At 43.0% G+C, this 23,749-nt stretch overlaps 1 protein-coding gene across 2 annotated transcripts in view; it reads left to right on the top strand.

Annotated features, from left to right (window-relative positions):
- The window catches only part of JARID2 (jumonji and AT-rich interaction domain containing 2), a 242,337-nt gene that overhangs the window by 157,458 nt on the left and 61,130 nt on the right, over positions 1–23,749 (top strand). For both annotated transcript variants that reach the window (XM_069492948.1, XM_069492949.1), the window contains one exon: positions 15,912–16,081. In XM_069492948.1, the coding sequence (XP_069349049.1) occupies positions 15,912–16,081 (170 nt within the window). The remainder of the gene's footprint in view (positions 1–15,911; positions 16,082–23,749) is intronic.

Here is a 23,749-nt window from a genome sequence, read left to right as displayed (position 1 = left end):
TTTTAGCCACTGTGAAGTGTGGAAAGAAATGCATTGGTTTACCATTGTCATGACAACAGAAGCTCTTCACACCCCTGGGCACAACAGGAAATGAACCCATTCATTTATGTAAGTGTGAGTCTCGGTATCTCCTTATGTGAATTTCATGAGGCCTTAATTCAAGTATTTTGATAAAATGTTATTGTGTATTCTTCATTAGTAGCTTAATCCTACTCAAGTCACTAAATGTCCTTCTTGAGCTGCTGTTTCCTCATCTCTCAGGAAGAAATGAAAAGATTCTCAACTACGGAAAAGCATCTCAACTTTGTGTATCTCCGGCCTAGAAAGAGCCTACTTCTGCGGGGTGTGACTTTTGAAGTCTTGTGGTCTGTGTAATTCATGAAATTTTTTACTTTCTACTTCATAAATCAATTTGGGCATATTTTAATAGAGAAATGGTTTGTTACCACCAAGTTAAAGCTTTAATTCTGGCTAGTTTATTTTTGATTTCCAGAAGTTCTAGTTGGTTCTTTTCAAATGTTAGGTTATATTCAATTGTTAGTTTCAATGTTTGTTCAGTGTTAGTTTCAGTGTTCACTGTTTTGGGTGTTAATTTCCTGTGACGCAGATATTTTCAGACTTGGCTTTTATTGGTTTAAAACATAGTCTGATGATTGAAATTACTGACTGACATTTTCCCATTTTAGCTTCTGCTGGGTTTTGCTCATGGTGCTTTATTTAACTTTCATTTTCCCTGAATGAAAAATTATTTGTGGGGGATTCTTCTGAGGCGTGAGATGAAGGAACTGACCCTCCAGAGGATTCCTGTGTTTTTGCCAGGCACCTTAGGATATCATCAGTCTGACATTATTTAAACTAAATTCAGGGTTTAAGGTATGATTTCCCATTCCACATCCTCATGAGGGCCACTGAATTTTTACAACTTCTCAGAAAAGATATCCAGCTCTTGGGAATCCTACCAGAGTGTAAAAAAGGGGTCTCCTGTTGTAGGAGCCACCTTTCTTTTCCCCTTGACTCATTAGGGAAATCAAGTTCAGGTTTGTGTGGGCCAGAGGTACGGAAGTGGATTCATTTTTCCACTTAGAGCTCTGGGTTCCAGCTTTCTCTTATATTTTGACTCAATAATTTACTATTCTTGTCACTTCTTTGATGGCTTTACGTGTTAGTTGGAATATCTTGGCCTGCTGTATTCCTAGAAATGACTTATGATGCTACATTTTGTGGCTTCTACTAGCCTGTCACCTCATTGTAGAGCCCAGTTGGAGAAGCACAGCATTGGAAAACTCTCCAAGATCTCTTCAGTTTCCAGGGTTCTAAGTCTCAGTGATGTGGATGGCAGCTTGGATAGCTTTTCTTTTGAAGTTTTTTGCTATAATGATGCTTATATTCTATGTTTTTATACTCACTTGAAATGAGTTCAGTTATGACAGAATGAAATTCCAATGGAATGTTATTCCCTGAGATAACATTTGAATGCTCACCTGGTCTGGGAGGTATTGGACTTCTGGAGCTGTAAATGGGGACATCCTCCCCCGCCCCAGCACACCCAGGCTCCTCTATCCTCCAGCTGTATGGTTTTATTGTTTTGTTGTTCAACTAGTGAGCTAGATTCTACCTAGAAGACCAAGGGTGTGGAGATGGTTTTTGTCTGTAGCTGCTTTGGGCTTGGTAATAAATTGTAGCCTTCTTCCTGGAAGGTTCCCTTGTGGTGAATGAATGAGTTCCCAAGCTGATTTCTATCCCAGAGGGAGTTTGTTTCAGGGGCTGGCTGGGAATGGCACTCCCAGCTGACTCCCTGGTGTAGCCTAGGTTGTATTTTATGTTGTCGTGCTGTGACTGCATTAAGTCACTCTGTGTTTAGACCTGGAAGGCAGAGCATGTGTTTGCTTTTTCATTGGCCCATTCCCTGTGGTCTGTCCCCTTTTCTTTCTAGCTCAATCACACTGTGAAATGAATACACAGTGAATCTTCGCATAAATTCCTTATTGAAATACATTTTTTCTTATGCTTACGTTGTCAGGGTGTGAGAGGGTCCCCTCCCCCCTTATTGTACTTAAATAGTTACTGGGCTGGTCTTTTTTGAAGCAGAAGCTGAATGAGAAATGATAGATTTTCTTAGCTTTCTGAGTTTGAATTTGCAGTTCAGTCATCTTCTTAGTCTTCTGTGAATTGCATTTACAGTTTTCATTGCTTACTGATTCTGTCACTGAGTAGTGTTTCGTCTTACTACTCCTAGCTCAGGTTTATTGGTGTCTTCATAACCTTAGGACTGAGAGATCATGGACATGTAGAACATGGTCAGTAACTTAACTGGTGGCACGGAGGACACCAACCATGTACCCCAGTTCTATCTGCATTGTTTGCATAAAATTCTCCACCTTTAAAATCACATTACAAAAAATAAGCACTTTAGAAAACTGAAATTAGACAATTGTTGTATCTCCATTGCAGAAAGTGCTGGATGAAATTTGGGGGTTGTGTTAAATATGTGTTTGTAAAGGAGGAACTTTTTTCTCTACCCTCTTCAGTTCAGTTTTAGAGAGACAAAAGACAGATTAGCAAGAGGAAGAAAAACCCAGTTTTAATTGGGTTCACAAAGACATGCGACTCAAAGAGGAGGTTTAGAATTTACCCTCCTGGGTAGGGCACGAGGGAGGGGCAGAACAAATGACTTAGAAGGGAGGGAGCAAGGACACTTGTGGAAGAACAAGTGAAGTTTTTGAAAGATAAGTGGGCCCTTAGCAGAAAAGATAGAAGATATGGTGGTTTTCTGTCAGTGTCTGTTAGCTGCTCCTAGGGAAGGGATTTATGACTTTTGAGTTCTTTTGGGAGGGTCTGCTATTAGCTAGATAGGGAACTTAAGGAACTCAAATGCCTTCTGCTGAAAATACTATTTATGCTAGAATGGCTCATTTTGGACCTTTCAAGCCCAAACAAAGATAGACTTGAGGAAGATTGCCGCTGAAGGAAGATTCTGGGGGAATGAATTACTATCATTTTCCAAACCCAGAGCTTCCCCAGGGTCATTGTCTCGGGGTCTGTTCTGGGTGTGAGGTTGTTACTATATAGCTGCATTCTGAGGATATTTTGGATTGGGGGAAGAGGGAGGCAGGACACAGGAAGCTTTAAGTGTCTAGTTGGAAATGTTCTCATTTACAAATTGCTGGGAGTGGAGCCCTAGCGACCAGGACTGATATATGGCAGGGAGTGTGGACTTTGGCAGGGTATTGACACAGTTAAAGATGGATGTCCTCTTGATCAAAGGGGGACCATTAGGGCATGTTTAGGCTGGGGGAATTGAAGAGCTGCATTATAAAGGGAGTAGTTACACACTGGCCAACCCAGTGTCTATCACTCACATCTTTATCATTCTGCATTTGCGTGGTGTGCTGGCTTAGCATTTTGCTGAAGCCAGCAGGGAGGATGGTGTCCTTAGATTCTGTTTCTTAATTCATCAGTTGCAGAATAGAGAAGGATGTAGTTCATTTCCACAGTTTCTCAGCACACACATCATTGCTTCTGACCAATTTTGACAATATGATAATTTCTCTTACTATCTCATCTCCTCCTTTATTTTGATTCCAACTTGCGGTCCCCTTGGAAATTCCCCCTGGGCAGATGTTGCCCTTTCTCTTCAGTGGTTGCTTGGCTTGCAGTGGTGGTGCAGCATAGCTTGAAAAGACCTGGGCAGCACGTTCTCCTCACAGTGTGCTTTCATCTGCTTCGTTGAAATAGCTTATTTTGATTTTGGCTGGAGCAGAGGAGAATGGTGCCTTGCGAAAACCCAGCTACATGCCTGCAGGAAGCACCACAAACATTAATTACTCCTGGCGGGAGAAGACTCGCTGAAGCTAGGTTTGGGGCTCGGGGGTAAAAGATAAGATTTTGGAAGTTAGTCATTTTTAGAATTTCTAGCTCATAAATGATACCTTATCGATAGCTTCCTGTATTGTTGGTTTGTAAGTCTGTTGCATGGATCTGTGTCCTTCTCCCCTACTGGCATCCCTGTAGTTTTCACATTTTATAGGATCCTGCAGAACTTCGCTTCTCTCCCATGGTTTTCAGCCTTGTCTACACTTCCTATCCCGCTTCCCTCCATTTTTTAATGCCACACAGAGAGAATGAGCGGGCCCGGCTGTGGTGAGGCTTTGTGAAGGAACCGAGGCCAGATCCCCGGCTGCAGCCTTCTTTGGTGGGTTTAAGCTGCTCCGAAGGAGGCTGACCCTGTGGCTTTATCATTTCCTGTCTACAGACAGGGAAAATGGGCTTAAGCAGTGGGGATTAATGAAGGACTTAATTGAACAGGAAGTCTTTGTCTTTCAGCCCTTCAGACTTGCACACAGTTTGGATGTTTTTATCTTGAGTCCTGTTTAAGAAGTTAGAGTTTTTTTTTTTCTCAGGATGTTTCCTGGAACTAAGTAGGGATCAGAAATTGTCATGGAGTTACAATGCTCAGGAAAGGGGGGCGCCTAGTCAGCTTCATTGAGTGAAGAGAGGGGTGGTTTTGGTTTCCTCATCCCTCCAGTCTCACCTGGGAGTGTCTGCTACTGGCTTTCCTCAAATCCTTAAGAAGCCCATAGACTACTATGATAGTATCACAGCAAATGCAAATATGGTATCTCTGGAAAGGAGCTGTAAGGTTCTTCATTAACAGTAGTGCCCTACCTTTAGCAGGATTTTGTTGGTTCATTGGCTGAGAGACAGGTTTGACCTCAAGACCCCTTGCAAAGCAAAGAGAATGACTTTCTTCTCTTGGAGAACTTTTCATTTTGTGATCTGAGGTCTGGTCAAAAGACATTGTTGCCTGGCCCCTTTGTGGGTTCATTTAAGCCATACACAATTAGGGTGGGCACGTATGTCTTCACTGCACATCTGTTGTCCACTGCTGCTGTCCACATACGTGACCTCTTCCCATTGAGACACATTCATGAGATCAGGTGGATTGACAGCTTACAAGGTCAGATGGGGCCTGGCAGGTGGCTGACGAGGAGAGATTGGAAGGACTTTCCTGTACAGGGGAGAGGTGTCTGAGGTCATGGGATGGTTAGTAAGATTGTAAACAAGGTAGAGTATCGTGAGTAGGAAGGTTTGAGCTGATTCCTTTCCATTCCCCCCTCCCCATTTCCCCCCAACGCTCCTGGGGATTTTTTTCTGCTTTGTGGCCTGTGGTATGGTTACCCTCTGCAACCTTGAATGTTGGTAAAAATATAAGGTTGCTTAAAGGAGATTCTTCTGGGCATTATTAGAAAGGCAGGTGATTCCCATGCCTTGCCCTGTTGCCTGCTCTGAATGGGTATAGTTTCCTTGGTTTTTATTTGGATTTCTATGGCACTGATGTGTCTCCTACTTCCATCATGGCAGGTGCCAGTGGCGTGAATCCTGAGACCAGACACTGTGTGTGTAATATCCTGTAAGCTCCCGGTTTTCAGTGGCAGTGTGTGCTGTTGCTCCCAGATCACAAAGCAAAAACAGTAAAAAGGGCAACTACTCTTCTTATGTTTGTTAGCTATTAACAGATTCCTTAGTTATGATCATGTTTTCTCATCTTTAGGCAATTGTCATAAGAACCTAGACCTCTTTTTACAAACATTCAGGAAGAGACAATGCGTGAATTGTACTGAATCCTTTTATTACAGAACAGACGTCACTCAGCATTTGAGTTGGTGATAGCTTAGGTAACACCCCACGCTTTGAAAGTTACATATGGTTATGGTACAGCCTACTGAATACAGTTCTGTCAGAGCCCCAAAATAAATATTTTGGGCTTATTCCTGAGGGAAACAAGTACTAGAATCATAGTGCATTGCGTTAGTTTTTTTGTTTTCTTGGTAAAATCACCTTTTCCCGGTGCATATCAGAAAACAGTCCTGTGGATTTTGGCTTTAGGCATATTTTTCGGTATTGCAGAAAGCTGGATTGTGTCCTGTGTATTTTCCATACAAGCGAGGAACTTGCAGTGGAGTTGGTGGGGTGAAGAGGTATTGCTAACGGCGTTCCTGTTACTGCTTCCTGTAAACAGTGGCTGGGCTTTTAGCTCACAACAGATTTTAGTGCAGGTCCTAAACATTGGCTAATGCCAGTGCTTGTCATAATTCAGAATTCCTTTCCTTCCCTGGGGGGATCCCACAGCTGGAGTCTAGAGACTCGCTATTGCCATCTATTGGTGCTTATTGGCTACTTCATGAGATTGCCAGCGGGTGGGGAAATTGCCTGGGATCCCTTTTCTGTTTGTTACCTTTTAAGTAAAGAAAATCTGTTAGCAAATTTACTACCTGAGAAGGAGAGGCTGTAACAAGCCAAAACCCGCTCTGATTCTTTTGGGACTAGTGGACATTATACGTGCTGTCTTTGTGCTGTTAAGTGCTGAATGGACTTTGGGAATCCCACCTACCGCATAACTCTGTGTAGTAGAATATATCTGGTAGTTTCTGGTGGAAAAGTTCTACAGCCATGCTTAGAAGGATTCCACTGTACTTCGTTTTTTAACGAGTGAGCTGTGTTGCATTGTAGAATGCAGTGTCTTCGTATAGTTTTCTTTTTTCTTGAAAGAAGGAAGTAAAACATGATTCTTACCTCGCAGGGTCCTTCACTCTCCCTTCCCAACCATACTCATTGCCAGGAGATTTCTGGCAGTTTGCAATTGGTATTGAGTAACCTAAAATTGAGAAACTGCTGGGGTTTTTGTTGAAATGACATTTTAAAAAACTAAATTGGCAACCCTGCCGAGAAAGAGTAGAAAGCCAAATTAACATTTTAACTGGCTCTTCTAGTTCAAACTGAATGTACTTTAGATAATTTGCTCGCACCTTGTAACTACAATAACCTATTTGAAATTTTTGGGGCCAGATCCTGCCTAGATTCTTAAGATATTTCCATGTGTTATTCTTCTGGCTCTTGTTACCCTTATTTACTTACTCTCTTCTGCCTTAAAATCTACTTTTGGCTTAGGACCTCCCCGAGACCAACAGTCTTTGATGAGTATTCGTGGCTCTCGGCTCCTGGGTTTGGAGTTGGATCCCTGATGAGAACAGGGTTATGCTGCCTGGGGGTGGCAGGGCAGACAGCTTTCCATAGGTGGTAAACTATAACTGTGACATTTGTGACTGACAGAACAAAAGGGCTTTGTTGCCACTTTAATTGTTGATTAATGATGATCCCTCTCAAATTTGACATGGTTGCTTTCTAGAACACAAAAGAACTCAATGTCACATGTTTCCTTGATCACGACAGTCATGACATTCCGGCAGTCTTGGTTCTTTGACGTTTCAGGACGCCACAGAAGATTGCAAGAAACAGAATGAAATAATTTTTATTAATTGAATCAAAAGCTGTATTGCATATTGCTTTTCATACCATTTGTGTGGGATGTCACCACCCCACGCAAATTTAGTGTACCAAGTCATGTTTTATTTGCAAAGTAGTTGTTCATGGCTTGTAGATATTTAATGTTACTAACTTTGATATTCTTTTCTCTTTACTCTCCCCTAATCCTTTCCCTGGAATAAAAGCCGCCTGCTTTCCACTTCCTGTATTCTGAGGGAGTGGAGTGTTTGTGAGCAGTGGTGACATCTTCCCCAGGTGGTGGTGGTGTTTGGGTTTGCATTGCTTGCCTTCTCCTTGCGCTGGCTTCTTAATGGGTAGAGTTGATGAATATATTTATGAGTAGTCATGTTAGTGTTCCTAAGGGTGTCTTAAGGTTCTGATGGAAGTTAATGTGTTACCTAAATGATCTAATTCTTCATTGGAAGGGGCTAAGTCTTAGGAAGCACAGATTATAGATAGTGTTGCTACTGCTTAATCATTTAATGAAATAGTGGGGTGATTTTTTGGAACTGTTACATCTTTCTAAAATATATGAAAAATTTTCACCACCTCCTCAGTCTTCTAAAGTGCTAGTCGGTATTATCTCAAATCTAAACGTTAATCTGTTTTGCTGTTCTACCTGTCAGCTGGCAGTTAGTTAGAAAGTTGGTGCTAGGAATGTTTAGCAGAGCGATACAGACGATTTGGAGATTTAGATTCTGATTTCCCACTGCGTACAGGCAAAAGATCAGTACTTTTCGTCTAGAATTATGAAATCGTAGATCCAAAGAAATTACTGTGTAAAGCACTATATTCAAGGTCCCCCTTTGTTTCATAGAGGAGGTCGGAGATCACAGAAGCTTGGAAGCTAGACAGCGCTCGCCTTAGTTTGTTTCCCCTTTTTGTAGTTCTTTTTTTTTTAAACAAAGAAATAATTCAAATGAGAAAAAAGGCCTAACTTGCCCTAGATGACAAATTTGTTGAACTAAAGCTTACGTTTTGTGATACCACTGCTGTTTTTCTTGTACCAAGCAAAACTTCATAAGGATTCATCTTGAGGGGATTCGACCAACACAAAGTTCCTTTAGGCAAATCCAGCCATGGCAGACTGACTCTGAATGGCTCCCTATGTAACTTAATTAAGACAAGTGCTGCAAATATTTAATATCCTGTGGGTTTTAGCATAAACAAACTATTTCATCTGTTTATGTGTAAAGCAAGAAATGGCGCCCGTGGACCAGTATAGCCCGGTCTCAAGAAGTGCCATAAAGCAGGCTTTTCTCACGGAGCCTTTTTGTCATTGTGTGATGTCCTCGCAACCTGGCAAATCAAACTATGGTGGTTTCAAACTATGAGAACTGAGTGAGACGCGAGCTTAGACAGGCGCAGTCCACGCTAGTGCTCCTCATTACATACTCATTTGGTCTGAGTTGGTCTCTGCTAGCCTCTGGGTTCACTTGAGGATGTGTTTATTTTCTCTTTACTGTTCAGGATGTTTACAGCCATCCTGTGTGGTTTGCCCGCAACTGCACTTGCATTTGAATTTGGTGGGCAGCTTGCCCTGGGTAGGGGTATCCCCGGCCCGACCCCCCACAACCTCCAGTGCGCACACAGGGGCACGCTCTTGTTTCTTTGAGTGGCTGCCAGGTTTGTAGTGTGTGTGTCTGGGGGTAGAATAGAGTGGATAATTATTTGGGGGCTGGAAACACAGGAAATTTTTTTTTGAATAGGCCTTTCAGCAAGTTGGCAAAGCTTCAGGGCCTGCTCCCACACCGGCACAAAGAGCGCTGCCATGCTGGTCATTTTGCATTTGCCAGACACAGAGCGTCTTATTTTTTGAATGAACAGACCCTCCCTCCCACCCATTCCTCACCCTTTGTTTAGAATTGGAATGTAATCTAAATAATTGGATTTATCAGCTTACGTTTTTAATATTGGAAAATTGAGTTAATAAAATGATGTTTTGGCATGCATGTCCCTCAACAAGGGGCCAGCTGTGCATTTACTTTAAGCCGCCTGGTCCCCCGTGCACCAGCCGATTTGTGTGCATGTGCTGTGTCCTTCTTGGGTTTGCAAACTATCAGAATTCCTGGATACAAATGCAATTTAATTAACCTGGAAATTGCTGTTGTGCCATAGTTAGGACTACCCTAGAGATTGAATGCACAGATAGCAGGAAGCTGGTTGACTCTACGCTGTAGAGGACCCCAGAGGAAACCTGGAGAAATAGTGCCACCCTCTTATGAGGCTTCTAATGGCAGGATGCCCAGGAAGCTTCCAAATGTATCATTTGGGGAGGAGAGGTGGGGGCACAGGGAGGCTATTAACGAAACAAAAAATATTTGGCATAGGACTTTGTCAGCTCATCTCAGGCTCTCTTTACAAGTCTCACAATCTATTTGTATGGGTTTTGTTTTTTTTTAAGTCATGGAGTCTTGCTATGTTCCCAGACTGGTCTGGAACTCTTGGCCTCAGGCCATTCTCCTGTAGCGAGGATTACAGATGAGGGGCACTGTACCCAGCTACAGTCTAAACATTCATTTGGCTCTTGGTGACACCACCTAACTCCAAATGAGAGGAGGCTGTGGGAGGCTCAGCACATGAGAAAGGTCACCTGTCATGTAGCTTAGGGGGGAGTAGAAGGGAAAAGAGAAAGTAGACCCTTCCCCCCTCTGGAGCTCATGCAGCTTGATCAAGAATCGCAATAATCTCTGATGTATGTGGTGGTCTTGTCTGCATGGGGTGTGGCAGGAACTTCTTCCTGGGTCCAGCAGATTGTGGCCCATGGACAATAGTGCTCTGTGAGGCCAAGTGGAATTCAGTGGCATGCCATGTGGTGGGAGGGTGCCTTGTGCCCCACTGTGGTTGAGAGCCAGAGCCAGACCTTATTTGGTGATGACGAGCAAGTGGCTCAGTAAATTCTCAAGTCCTGGTGGAAATTGTGACCATGTGCACAGATGCTTAGTGGATTCTTTTTTTTTTTTTTTTTTTTTAAACTAGCCTCTCTATATTCAAGACATACTAGTTTATTCTTAATGAAACTGAATTCCAGTGTACTGGCATGGCCACTAGCTTTACCTAGAGCAGAACAACATGCCTCCTCCTTTCCTGTTGCTGTTGGATCTGTTTCAGGTGCATCTTAGCTATCTGCCTCTACCTTTGGATTGTCATTCAGCCTGCCCCTTTGCTCGGCAAGCTGTGCCCGTGCTTGATTGTGTGATTCCTAAGTAATGAGCAATGAGTTGTGTACAGCAGTGTAGCGTTCCTCCTCCTCCTCTCCTTCATTTATGCAGGGCTTGTCCTCCGTACTTGGTAGGCCTATGTGTAGAGCACAAGGAGAGACTGCACCAGAGAGTACTGCACAGGCCTCCAGAAGGGCGGCGGCAGCATAGATTTGGGGTTGAGTGCTGGGTGATGTACTCCAGGATGGTTGTAGGTCTCCAAGGAGGAGACTTCCGAGCAGAGACATGAAGGAAGTGGCCTCCATTACAAAGTAACAGGCCTGGAATGTTCCCTTCCCTTATCTTGCCTGGAGGATGGGAGGAAGCCAACCATGGCAGTATAAAGGGAGGAGCATTCCAGATGGAGGGAACAGTTTTGAGTAAGCAAGGTCCTTTTGGACCTTTCCTACAACCTCTGCCTCTCTCTTAAGCTGGTCCCTCCCACTCCCCCCACACATAGAGTGACTCTCTTATGGGATCAGATCAGTAAATTGACTTTCATTTCAGTACTATTTCTCTCTCCCTTTGGGATGTTTTGGCTTAAAGGGGATTTATTTATTTATTTATTTATTTTTGTCATCGTAACTGAAGGGCCATGGGGCTCCTTGACCCAGAGAGCTTGCAGCGGGCAGCGCACACCACATGGCCTTGCTCAGGGCAGGGCTTTGCTTCACCTGCACGTGCAGGTGGCATGGCAGAGAAAGCTCTGACCCGGGAGCCCAGAGTTTGGCTGCTGGTCCTGTTTGTTCTGCCATCCATGCTGTGTGGCCCTAGGTGGCTCCCACTCTTTCCCCAGTTATTCATCTGTGCAGGGAGGGGGGTCTTCTTACGATCCCTCAAAATACCGAACTCACAGCTTTTAACACTTACCCCAAACACCAAGTAGAAGCAGCAGCTCCTATCTGTGTTCTTCTGAACTTGCTATTTGAATTTTATAGTCCTTTAATTCTCTCTCACTCACACAACCACCCAGGGATCTGATCTGAAACCACTTCTGTTTCCTCACCTCCACTGCCATCCTGTAAATAAAATACTGCCCTCTTCATGTAGCTATTCTTTCATCAACTGTGCATTTCTTCCTCCATTGGTTTACGTGTTTTGATCTGTTTCCGTTGGCTTGCTGGAGGGTTTGGTTTAATTGGTCTCATTGACATGAGGGTACAAGTACAGTTCCTGGAATGAAGGTGTCTTCTAATAAGGGTCTCCCCGAAAAATTAAAAGACAGAAACATGAAAGTGCTCGTGCTCTCATTGCTACTTCCATGGTTTGTGTGAGGGACAGACACCTTCTCTAGGGCTTTCTCTCTGTTACCAGGGCGGTAAGGGCCACTCAAGGCCCTGCGTTCTGTTTTCTGTATCAGACATTCCTGTTTTTCCCCCTCAGCCCCATACTCTGTCCACCCCAACCCAAGGATGACTCAGACCCTCTCTCAGACCAAACAGTACTTTCATTTTAAAGCATATTTGCTCTCATAGTGCAATGGCGGGTCGTATTTCTGGTGACAGTGCCAGTCAGCTGATGGATGGGAGGGAGGCAGGGGCCAGTACGTGGTACAGCAGACAGGACTGCTCCGTCCCCTGCAGAGCGGGGGTGGGGGTGCTGAGTGCAGCCCTACCACCCTCCTCGTGCCTGCTGGGCATCCTCCTCCTCCACTCCATGGGTTAACTGGCTGCTTCTGTCCCCAGCGTCTCCAGGTGCAAATACTGTGGCTTTTCAGCGCATCTGAATCACCCGCCTCCATTTCCCTGTATCAAGCCTTCCAGAAGGAATCTCCTGTCCCTGAAACATACCCCCTCCAGTAAGAGTGCTTACTCATAGAATTTGGCTCTAAGTTGCGTCATTCAAACTCCTTGGTGGCGTGGGCCAATAAGGCAGAGTCAACACCCCTGTAATCATCGCGGGACTCCGTGCCGCGGACCTGCCGTTTGTGGACAGCACAGATGCTTCTGGCCTCTTTAAAAAAGATACTGGTTTGTCTTGTTCTTTAGTTCCTAGTGTCATGTGAGTTTCACAAATAACTTAATCACTTGGAAGCTTCGCTGCTTCCCCTGAGGGATAATTTATTTTGCTGCCACTTTTTAATCTGTTACTGCCTTATTCCTCAAAGTCTCACTGGGAAAGTCACCAGGCACAAAGTACCTTTTATTTGAACAGCGGTAGGAGCAGTTTATCTCTGAGGTTCCAAAATTATAAACTGTCTACGGTGTTTCTCTCTGTCATCTGGGCTTCGTCTGTGTTTACTTGTTTGTTTTTCATTACGGCTGCAGAGTCTTCTCATCATGTGTGGCATTTGTTTTCCTGGACTCCAAAAACTCGGCGAACAGTAACATCCTGTTCACAGACAGGCAGTATTTCTGTAAACTTCCTACAATACTCAAGAGTGTGAGTTGTGTCCATTCCAATGAAGATGTATTCATTATGTAATTGCCAATTAAAAAACCTTCACTGTAGAACAAAAAATAGAATAAGTTTTCTAAGTACGACAGAAAATGTCTTTTGTTTTAAAACAGACGAAAGGTTGATGGGAAAGAGAAGCCTTGTTGGGAAAGGAGGGTAGTTCTGTTGAGGTCAGTCCACCTGGGGGGCTTGTTGGAACGTGGACCGAGTTTTCTGTAGCCGTCCTGTGTCCCCTCCTCCGAGGCAGTGCTGCTCCAGGTGTGCCTGCCGCCAGGTGCCACTGAATCGGGTACAGAAATTGAGTGTGAGCCCATAGAAACTGAAAGCAGTTTGGCTAAATGATTTTGTGTCTCATAATAAATTTGGGCTTGTATTTTTGCCTGCTTTTATGTCTTTTTCCCCCCTCCAGTTTAATTTTCTGATGCTGTTAAAAATACATCCTTTTGCAACAGATAGAAAATTTAAAGGGGAAAAAAATAACCAAATCCAGAACTGCCCCTCATCTCAGATGGTTTGAGAAGCACTGCTCTCCAGTTGTCTGTGGAGCCCCTGCCCCCTCTTTCTGATCTCTCAGCGTCCCCGGGGAAGGTGCTTCCTCAGCCTGTACTTCTAGCCTGTCATGTCTCATATACAGACGGTCAGTTGGCTGCAGAAACGCTCTGTTCCCCTTAACATGGTGATAGTGACATTGCCTTATTCTCTTTATCATAACGTAACTTGGGAATTTCTGTTAAACTGGATCCTCTTTTGGTACCTTGTTCATGGGACTGTTTCAGGTTGGTTATTCCTAGGTTCTAGATTGCTTTTTGATGATGTATGATGTGTGTAGATGTTTTCAGGACTGAAGATTGCCCAGTAAGTAGTTGAGGTAGTCATGCTTTCTCCCTTTTGATCACATGTCAATTTGTATTGGGAATATGATCTGGACAGCAGTGTTTTTGGTGGGTGATAAGGAAAGCAAGACGTAGATACCGATTAGGATACAGGGGAAGTTAAAGAAGAGGTAAGTTGAATCAGGCAAACAGTTTTACTAATTAAGTGAGGCAAAAAGTAGATATACTGCATTACTATTTTGATACTGAATATTTTGGGGGGAGTAGCAGGGGATTTATGAGGTTAAATTTTAGGTATTTTCACAAAATGGACAACTGTGAGAGAGAGAGTGTGTATATTTTGTTGTAGCAGTTTGTTAAATACTAGAATGTTATTTTAAAATGTTAATGGTATTTGGGCCATCACAGTTTAAGGTACTATGCTTACTATTTTATATAATCTATTCCCAACAATAAGTCTTAAAGGAGAGACTTACAAGTGCTTTCTTTTGATTTATTATTTAATTTTATTATGTTTTTTTTTTTTTTTTTTTTTTTGAAACAGAGTCTTGCTTTGTTGCCCAGGCTAGAGTGAGTGCCGTGGCGTCAGCCTAGCTCACAGCAACCTCAAACTCCTGGGCTTAAGCGATCCTTCTGCCTCAGCCGCCCGAGTAGCTGGGACTACAGGCATGCGCCACCATGCCCGGCTAATTTTTTCTATATATATTTTAGTTGGCCAGATAATTTCTTTCTATTTTTTTTTTTTTTTTTTTTAGTAGAGACGGGGTCTCGTTCTTGCTCAGGCTGGTCTCGAACTCCTGACCTTGAGCGATCCACCCGCCTCGGCCTCCCAGAGTGCTAGGATTACAGGCGTTGAGTCACCGCGCACGGCCTTAATTTTATTACTTAATTGTTTTGAGTGGGCTGGCATTTCGAATCACACACAGTTTGGGGGATTCTAACCAGGTCTGTTTCAAGATTTATACCATGGGGCTACTTCTTGGTTCTTTTTGCTGTTTTCCTGTCTTCAAATAACACTTCTCAAACATCCGAATGAGCAGGTCTAGATGGACAGTGTAAAGTAGCACACAAATGAGTTCCCGTCCTCGGAGGTGTTTACTGCTTCAGTATGAGTTGAGATCCTTCAATCAGAGGAAGAGCTAGTATTAGGCAATTTATGATAAATGTCAGGTTTAGTTATTCCTGTAGTAAAAATATGTTACTTTTTCATGTAGATAAAGGACAATTCACTGTTGGCTACAGTGTTAGGAAAGAAAGAAAGTTTTGAAAGAAAGTTTTCTAGGATTCAAATTGATCTTAAGGAATGTCTTAGGACAAGATTTTTCAGATGAAACATGTCTAGTTAAGGACATGTGAGTTGTACTCTGTAGATACCAAATGAACAAGTTAAGGGAGTTAATGTAGGATTATAATGGGCAAGAGGCCTGAAGGGTAGATTAAGTTCATCCCCCCCTGCCCCCTCCCCCTTTTTTGTGGAAATCTCTAAAGAGTTTGGACTCAACCCTGTTGGCAGAGGGTAACAACCCATAATTTGTGGTTGGGTAGACGACAGAGACCTTTTTTTTTCCTTCTGTATTACAAGCTGCGGTTATTGGGGTGAACTTTTATGGCTGAATTCAGAAGAGATTACAGGTAGAGACATTTCTTCATCTGGAGTAGAAATTTGGGATGCTGGTGGATTATGGGGTAAAGGTGGGCTGGGTGTAAGGACACAATAAGAGGGGAATTGTGTGTGTGCTCCTATCAGGAAAGTAGGGGATGCTGTATAGATGCAGCAGGTAACCTGGTTTTCCTTTTTTACCGTGGGCTGAAATAAAAGTACAAGCACCGTTAATCCTGTGCCATCGCTGTGTGCAGTTTTTATTGAACACACATTTAGTTTGTACACAGGCCTGCACTTGTGTACACACACACACACACACATTCATGGCACATATTTTATATCCATGTATAAAATATAGCCCTTTAACCAAATTTTTTGCACTTTAAAGCAGGCCTGTGGTTTAAGAGAGTATGAGAGCTATAGAACCTTAATTAGAAAGAGTTTGCTTGAAATAGGATCTTTTTTCCCCTATGTGTCATGATTTTATTGCTGCACGTAGGTCTATATCCTCTGGTCTCTGCTTAATTTATTTTTAATTTTCCTTTGCTTTTACAGGCCCAGGCTGCAAGCACAAAGGAAGTTTGCTCAATCTCAGCCGAATAGTCCCAGCACAACTCCAGTCAAGATAGCGGAGCCTTTGCTACCCCCTCCAGCTACTCAGATTTCGGACCTCTCGAAAAGGAAGCCCAAGACGGAAGATTTTCTTACATTTCTCTGCCTTCGAGGTAAGACATTACCAGTCCTTTTGCAAGGATTGACCTAGCTGAAAGAGAAAGGAATAAAACTGCGTGCAGAGTAGACGTTAGCATTGCTCTCTGCCACGTTCGTCTTTCAGTCCCCAGGCTTGTTTGAAGGAGAATTGAAAGTGAGAAATCTGACCTTGAGGTGCATTCTAGGTGTGGTTTTTGAACCATATGTTTGTTGAGTCTTTGTAGTTCTGTTTTCACTTAACTCTTCTATCCTCCTTCTTGGCTTCTCATTGCACAGTTGCAGCTTGTAATTTTTATAATTTTTCTCCCCACCACCCCTTTAAACCCTCCTACCGCCTTCCCACACACACTTTCTTGTTTTGTTGGGTAACTTTTCTTGGCGGGGGAGTTGTGGATGGGGATGAAAGCACCTCTTCTGCTGCTTCCTAAGGCCTGCCAGTAGTGACAGCCCACGGTGACCAGGGGATCCCTGTTCTCCCAACCGTGTGCCACATTAAGAAAAACAGTGGTAGAACAGTGAAAATATTGGTCTTGTCTGTGAATATGACCAGTTAACAGAGGCCAGGTGACATTTTGGGATTTGAATAGAGTATTTGGAAAGTTGTTTATTACAGGAACTAAGTATTCTAACAGCTGTCAGGAACGAACCAACCAGATTGTCAGAGGGACTGAGGAGGCTGTTCTGGAGGAAACCATGGTTGGAGAGGAGAATTGGGAAGTCAGGAACACAGAGAGCTCCGTGGTGAGTTAGTTGAGAGAAAATGAATAGAAGGGGGAAGGGTCTTTGCTATTGGACATCTATGTGAGAAGCTTAGGGTTACTTTATTTTTTATTAAACATTTTGAAATAAGTTAAAGAAAAATTTAAGAACCTTACAAATAACTTTTTTTCTGACGTATTTGAGAGAAACTTTGCAGCCATCACCACTCACTGAACGCATTACTGTGTATTTCCTTCAAATAAAGACATCCCCCTATAAGCATCCCAGCTAGGAAGTCCATGGTGCACACCTGTTGTTTTTCCAGTGCTGTGGAATGTCCTGGTTTAGGGTAGAAGGATCCCGTTCAGAATGAAAGATGGTGCTTTTAATTGTCTGTAGTCTGCCTAGTCTAGAACAGTTCCTCAGTCTTAGTCTTTGATGACACTGGCAGGTGAAGATTTTAGGTCAGTTATTCTGTGGAATGTCCCTTGATTTGGGTTGTCTGGTGTGTCCTCGTGATTGCATTCAGGTTTGTGATTTTGGCAGGAATACCACAGAAATTGTTCTTGTGCCCTCTTGGTAGTACGTAATTTCGTCTGCCCCCTTACAGATGGTGTTTATATCCAATGTATTTTGGGGAGAGTTTCTTTGAAGTTATGTACGAATTTCATTTCTCATCAAACTATTTATTTTTTGTATCTATTTGGACTCATTTTCTGTTTTATTCAAAGAGTTTATAATCTGTTACTATCATTATTTATTTCATTGTTCACATTGACCCAGATCGTATCTGTGAAGCCCATTCGGGTTGGCTTTTTTGTTCTTTTAACATGCCCCTGTCATCCTTCCAGCCTTGTTCCTAGCACAGCAAAACGTCCCAGGCTCATCTTGTACTGTCCTGCCCTCAGCCCTGGAATTGGCCCTTTCTCCGAGAAGCCAACATCTGGGCCTTAGTTTCCTGGAAGCTGTTGGGGTGTCATTTCCCCTAGGTGCTGGCTGTGGACTGAGGTTGTGTGTTACATGCTCACTGAGTATATCTAGATGTATCTCTAGACTGCTGTGTATATTAAAATCCATGAGTTACCATGGAGTTATCAATGTCAATGTAACACTAAAGGGTTCATCTAACTATCTTCCTTTCTGCATTCAACCCCGAGAAACTTTGCTCCTGTTACCCTTCATATATTTATTTGCTCAGTCTTTTCAGTGTAACCCACCTCTCGTCGTCTCTTGTGTCCCACTGCTCCACTGGAACACTTTGGTCTCAGTTGGCTCTGACATCCGCGTGGCTACTCTTCACTCTCCCTTCCCTGGTTGCCCTGCCTTACCTGTGGGCTTTGGGACTTAATTGTTAGGGAAGGGCAAACAAAGAACTGAGGCTTACATTTGGCATTGTAGGCTATGTTGATAGCCCTTGGTGACCCTTAGGACGTAACGAAGGGGAGAGTGGTTATATTCTTGTTAGGAATTTTGTAGCAGCTGTGGATCACTGGGCCTTGAAAAAAGGGAAAATGGGGTAGGTGGGCTTCCCGCCAGTTTATCTTCGTTACTGTTATCGTGCCTTGGTGAAAGATTCTTGTGATCTTCTCTCTCTTTTTTTTTTTTTTTTGGGAGACAGAGTCTCACTCTGTTGCCCAGGCTAGAGTGCTCTGGCATCTGCCTAGCTCACAGCAACCTCAAACTCCTGGGCTTAAGCAATCCTCCTGCCTCAGCCTCCCGAGTAGCTAGGACTACAGGCATGTGCCACCATGCCCGGCTAATTTTTTTCTATATATATTTTTAGCTGTCCATATAATTTCTTTCTATTTTTAGTAGAGATGGGGTCTCGCTCTTGCTCAGGCTGGTCTTGAACTCCTGACCTCAAGTGATCCTCCCATCTCGGCCTCCCAGAATGCTAGGATTACAGGCATGAGCCACTGCACCCGGCCGATCCTCCATGTTGAGTGTGAAGATGGAGAGGAAGGTGTGAGGTTGAAATAGCACATAATCTGCTACTGGATTGGCCATGAAGGGAGGAGGGGAAAAACGACCCGTGGGCTGTGAGGCTGGTAGGGTGCTGTATGGCATCCTCAGGAATGGAGAGTGAGCGGATCCAGGGGCTCAGAGGAAGGAATTTGAGCTAATGGAGTCTTTGAAAGGTCAACAATATCATCAGCAGCAAGATGGGTTAAAGTAAACAATAAAATTTCTGTGGTAATGGGGCTCTTATTTTGTGACTTTGTTCAAGCATGGCTGCTTAAGGCAATTGGAGCGCTCTCTATATTTTTTAATGGTACCTATGACTTAACTATTTTGGTTACCTTTCTTTAGGAAAGGGATTGTTTTTTCTTTGAGTAGATATGGAGTCCTCCTCTATTGCCCAGGCTGGAGCGCAGTGGCATCATCATAGCTCACTGCAGCCTCAAGCTCCTGGGCTCAAGGGACCTGCGCTCCCACCTCGGCCTCCCATATTACTAGGATTACAGGAGTGAACCACCACACCTGACCAGGAAAGAGATTTTGATGTCTGGAATTGCTGCAGGCAGTTTGCTTAATGTAAATTATGAAATAATGTTCTATGACTCCAGAAGATCCACCAATCGTGTTCCATTAGAATGTCTGAAAATTGTTCTCTTGACGATAGAATTTAGTTATGCAGGTCTTTACTGTGGAGTGGTTGTGACTTGTTTGTAGTTCTCAGAGGTGGGGAAGTAGAGAAACGTCAGGGAGTGTCTCAGGGATGGCACGTAGAGAGGGATGTGTGTGTTCGTGCGACATGTGCTTGTGTATGCATTACCGTTTGGCATATTTTTTGTGGTTAGGGGAATTTGCAGAGGACCTTACTGGGAGAGGTGTGCTTTTTGCTCAAATAAATGGCATCTAGAGAAATTACCAATACTGAGTTTTGAAGTTTTAAGATTCTAGACAGAGGAGAATCTTTTCATAGACACAATGTACTTCTTTGAGATGTCAAATGCAACAAAGATTTAAATACGGGAAACGTAGGAGATATTTAAAACAATGTTGTAGAAGTGCTCTGAGCCTTGGAAATTTATTCCTCCATTTAGGAGCCAGGCAATAAAACAGGTTTTGTTATTTGTTTTTAAGCTCTGGTATACAATAAGGCCTCTTATTGGACTCTTTTACTGTTTCTCCTATACTTTTTAAATCTGTGGTATTAAAAATGAGTCATCTGAGCTTTAAAATATCTTTTCATAAGGACAGGTGTGTTTACCTGGTTCTGGCTCTGCAAGCTCCAAATGACAGATGAATTCTGTGATACCTCTGTGACCCTGGACGTCTGATTGATTTGGTGGCATTAGATGGCATATTTTAATATGTAACAGCTTGCACTAATTAAAAGTTGTATTTCAAAGCGTACAAGGGTTAAATACATGATCTCTGGTATTGTGGTACTATAATAATTTTCTTTGAATTTTAAATTAAGAAAAAATAAGGTGTTGAACTTTTTTTTAAATCATAAAAGTGTTCCCTGCTCATCTTGGGAATGTTAGCAGAAAAGCTAGGTAAGTAGGCAATAGGATACACTCAAAATAGCCTCCCCTCCACCTCTCTGAGACAACCACTAGGTAACTGCCTCCTTTGTGAATATCTTACTAAGCCTTCTGTGTGCATATATAATACATATTCTCCCTGAAATTCTGAAATGGTTTGCATTATGCATTTTTGTAGTCTGGTTTTCCTACTTAATAGTATCACATAAATGTCTGCCTGTCATATCATTTTAATAGTTTAACCATGTTCCATTTTGTGGATATTTCATAATTTTTCTTATTCCTGATTTACATTTAGATATATTTCTAACTTTTGGATATCTACTGCTGATGACGCATATCCACAGTTAAATCTTTGCCTCATCTGAAGCCTTTTCAGGCAAAGTTGACAGGTGGGAACCAGATTAACATTCTTATACCTGCATTCTAATGCCTTTTTTTTTTTTTTTTCCCTTCTTGAGTGCTGATTCCAAAGCAAACATCGCTTGTCAGAGCCCCAAACCTAATGCTCACCACAGAGAGCTCAGTCAGTCCATCACCCTTGGGTGACAGTGGGCCCTGTTAGGGGTTAAGGAGGCAGTCTTTAATAAGCTCATTATTTATAGGAAAGAAAGTCTGGCTGCAGAAATAATGAAGGAATCAAATCAAAGACCTGGAAGTGATGTTTGTTGCTAAGGATTACAAGTCACTTTTTTTCTCCCATCCCTAATTATTACTTTTAGTAGTCTTGAGCTGATTTGGAATATGGAAGAGGATAAATCGTGAGGCTGAGGGGAAGACAGCGAGTGGATTTCTTTAAACCTTGTTGTTCGTTATCCATTAATATCTCTTGGGCAAGAGAGCCCAAGACCATGCCTTCTCCCCAAAACTCCTTTAAGTATCCTCAACAAAAACCTGGGCCCCTGGGGAAGGTCTACCATTAATACTGGGGTTAGTATAGAATGTGTAAACACACCAGCTAGTCATTCCGGGTTAAAAGCTTTAGAGATTTTTAAAAAATCTGTTTTAAAACACTCGGGGACCTCTCAGCTAAGTTTGATGAGGCTGGTTCCTTTCTTATTTAATATCATGACCTAAAATTTCTAAAGGAAAGGAGGTTGGAATGGATATTGCAGCCAGGCCTGAAGTGTTTGCCCGCAGTGTATTTATCTTTAAATAGCTGCTTTGAAGGGTCCACATGTCTCTTGCCAGAGGCATAATTAGTATCTTTCTCTGGCACACGCGGGGAAGAGCGTTTGTGCGTGTGCTGCACGCAGTGATTCGTACCATCGCTGTATTCCCTGTCACCACTCTCGTTATTCTTAATGAGTTCTGTCGTCTCCTCTTTGTTCTGACTATGATTATTAACAGATTAAAAAGAGCTTAATGCAGCAGAGCACTGGCAGGTTAAATGACTCTCTTATTTACATTTTCCTCTTTATGGGGCACTGCAAACAAGGGAGATTCCCAAAGGGGACTCTGGAAACATACAAACCTACACACAGTTCGTTCTTATGACCGTGGACATCACAGTTCACTGCCACAGCTAGGCCTGTAAAGAGAGCCTTTTTATGGGGAATTCCTGGTAAATATCCTCGCTGTCAGCCATTGTGAAACAATGCCTTCTTGTTTTGGGACTGCCTGCCTTTTGTTTCCCCTGTCTAACAGAATCTTCAGTGATCTGCTGTCATTCAATTGCTAATTAATTCAGCAAACCTTTATTGAACCCTTTGTATGTGCTAGACACCTAGGAAACAGAGATTAGACACACGAAAGCTGTATCGGGTGGTAGCTGTGAAAATCTAGGGGAGGGTAGCCTCCTGTACCCCTAAAAATGGGAAGGAAGCTCCGCTCCAGGCTGTCTGGGTTGGCTGCAGAAGGGGAGTGACATTTGAGGTGGCTTTTTAGAGTATAGTAGGAACCTTTGTGGGAAGGGCATGACACTGGGAAGGAGTTCTGCAGAAGCCCCTGCTAAGGCGTGGATTGGTGTTGGCGTTTATTCCTTGGAGGGCCCGTGGCCAAAGCAAGGCAGTTGGGGGGTATGTGTCAGGTTCTGGGCCCTGGGCTAGATACTGGAGCACCACACAGGTTCTTCAAATGAGAGGTGATATAATATGCCTGGGAGGTTAGGAAGATGATTTTGGCACCTCTCCAGAAAATGGATTGAGGCTGCAGGGAGGCCATCCAGGAGAACAGGCTGGTGGCTCTTGGGCAGATAACGTAAATCTCTTTCAACCTGATTTTCCTCACCTGTAAAATGGGTATAATCTATAGCACACAATTGCTGTGGAGTTAAACTAAACCTAATGGACACGAAATAGCCCAGAATGGTGCCTGAGACAGTCATCCAAGTACAGTCATCACTTGCTATCTTGGGGGATTGGTTCTCGGGACCCCCTGATCTCCATGGATGCACAATTCCTTACATAACATGGTGTGGTATTTGCATATTTACACATTCTCCAGTGTACTTTGCCTATGCACATCCTCCCTTGTACTTTAAATCATCTGCAGTGTCTTATAATACTTAATACCATGTAAGTACTATGCAAATAGTTGTTAAACTGTGTTGTTTAGGGAATAATGACAAGAAAAAAGTCTGTCCCTTTCAGTACGGACACAAGTGTCCATTTTTCTCTATTTTCAGCCTGCAGTTGGTTGAATTCATGGTTGTGCCAGAACCCTTGGATACAGAGGGTCAGCTGTACATTTATTTAGTATTTTCCCAGTGAGGTTAGGCAGGGGTAGTGGAGAGGAAGAGGATTAGATTTGAGGTTTAGGTGGGACAGTCTTAAAAGACCAGCTGAATTGTGACAGGTAATGGAAGAGAAAGCCCACGAGTGGAGTTTTCTCTAAAGACGGTTGCTGGTGTTACTTGCAAGGAGCACATATTTTAACGTAGTTGTAGTAGCCTGGGTATCAAGGACTAGGAATTCTAAGTAGGGCAAATGCAAAAGCCTGGGGTGATTTAGAGGTCACAGACTGAAAGGGGATTAACCTGCTAGAAAGCAATTAAGTAATCCCCCAATTGCAAGGAACACTATGGCACTGATAATGAACTTCCTTGAGCAAGATGGGAATACTCTACATTATATAAACTCTTTGGGGAGGAAGGCACACTGTCACAGTGGTACACAACATTTTTTGATGATCTTTTAGAGGTGTTGCATCTTAATTTTTTAGAGTTGCAATGGTGTAAGTGTATGTTCCAGAATGGTATCGTCACTGCCTTAAGGGTTTTTAGTGGACACCATCTCTTTTTCTCCAGATTAAAGCAGCCTCATGTTCCTCATATGCTTGGTTTTCCCCTAGAGTCTGTGTTAGTTAGTTAGCTCTGTTATGCCGAGCAAGCTAATTATTTGCTAGGGTAGTTTATCAGCTAGTAACAAAGAAATATGAAGCCTTGGAAATTTTGAGGTCTGAGGAGGGGAAGGATGGATTGCTTTTAAGTGCCTTGCTACCTTGATCAGTTGTTAAGACTCCAAGACATTATGCCCCAAAGATTCTCCC

The sequence above is a fragment of the Eulemur rufifrons genome, chromosome 18 (assembly GCF_041146395.1).
Source record: "Eulemur rufifrons isolate Redbay chromosome 18, OSU_ERuf_1, whole genome shotgun sequence".
Classification (NCBI taxonomy): domain Eukaryota; kingdom Metazoa; phylum Chordata; class Mammalia; order Primates; family Lemuridae; genus Eulemur; species Eulemur rufifrons.
Note: the sequence above shows the minus strand (reverse complement) of the source record. Positions and strands in the feature narration are given on the sequence as shown.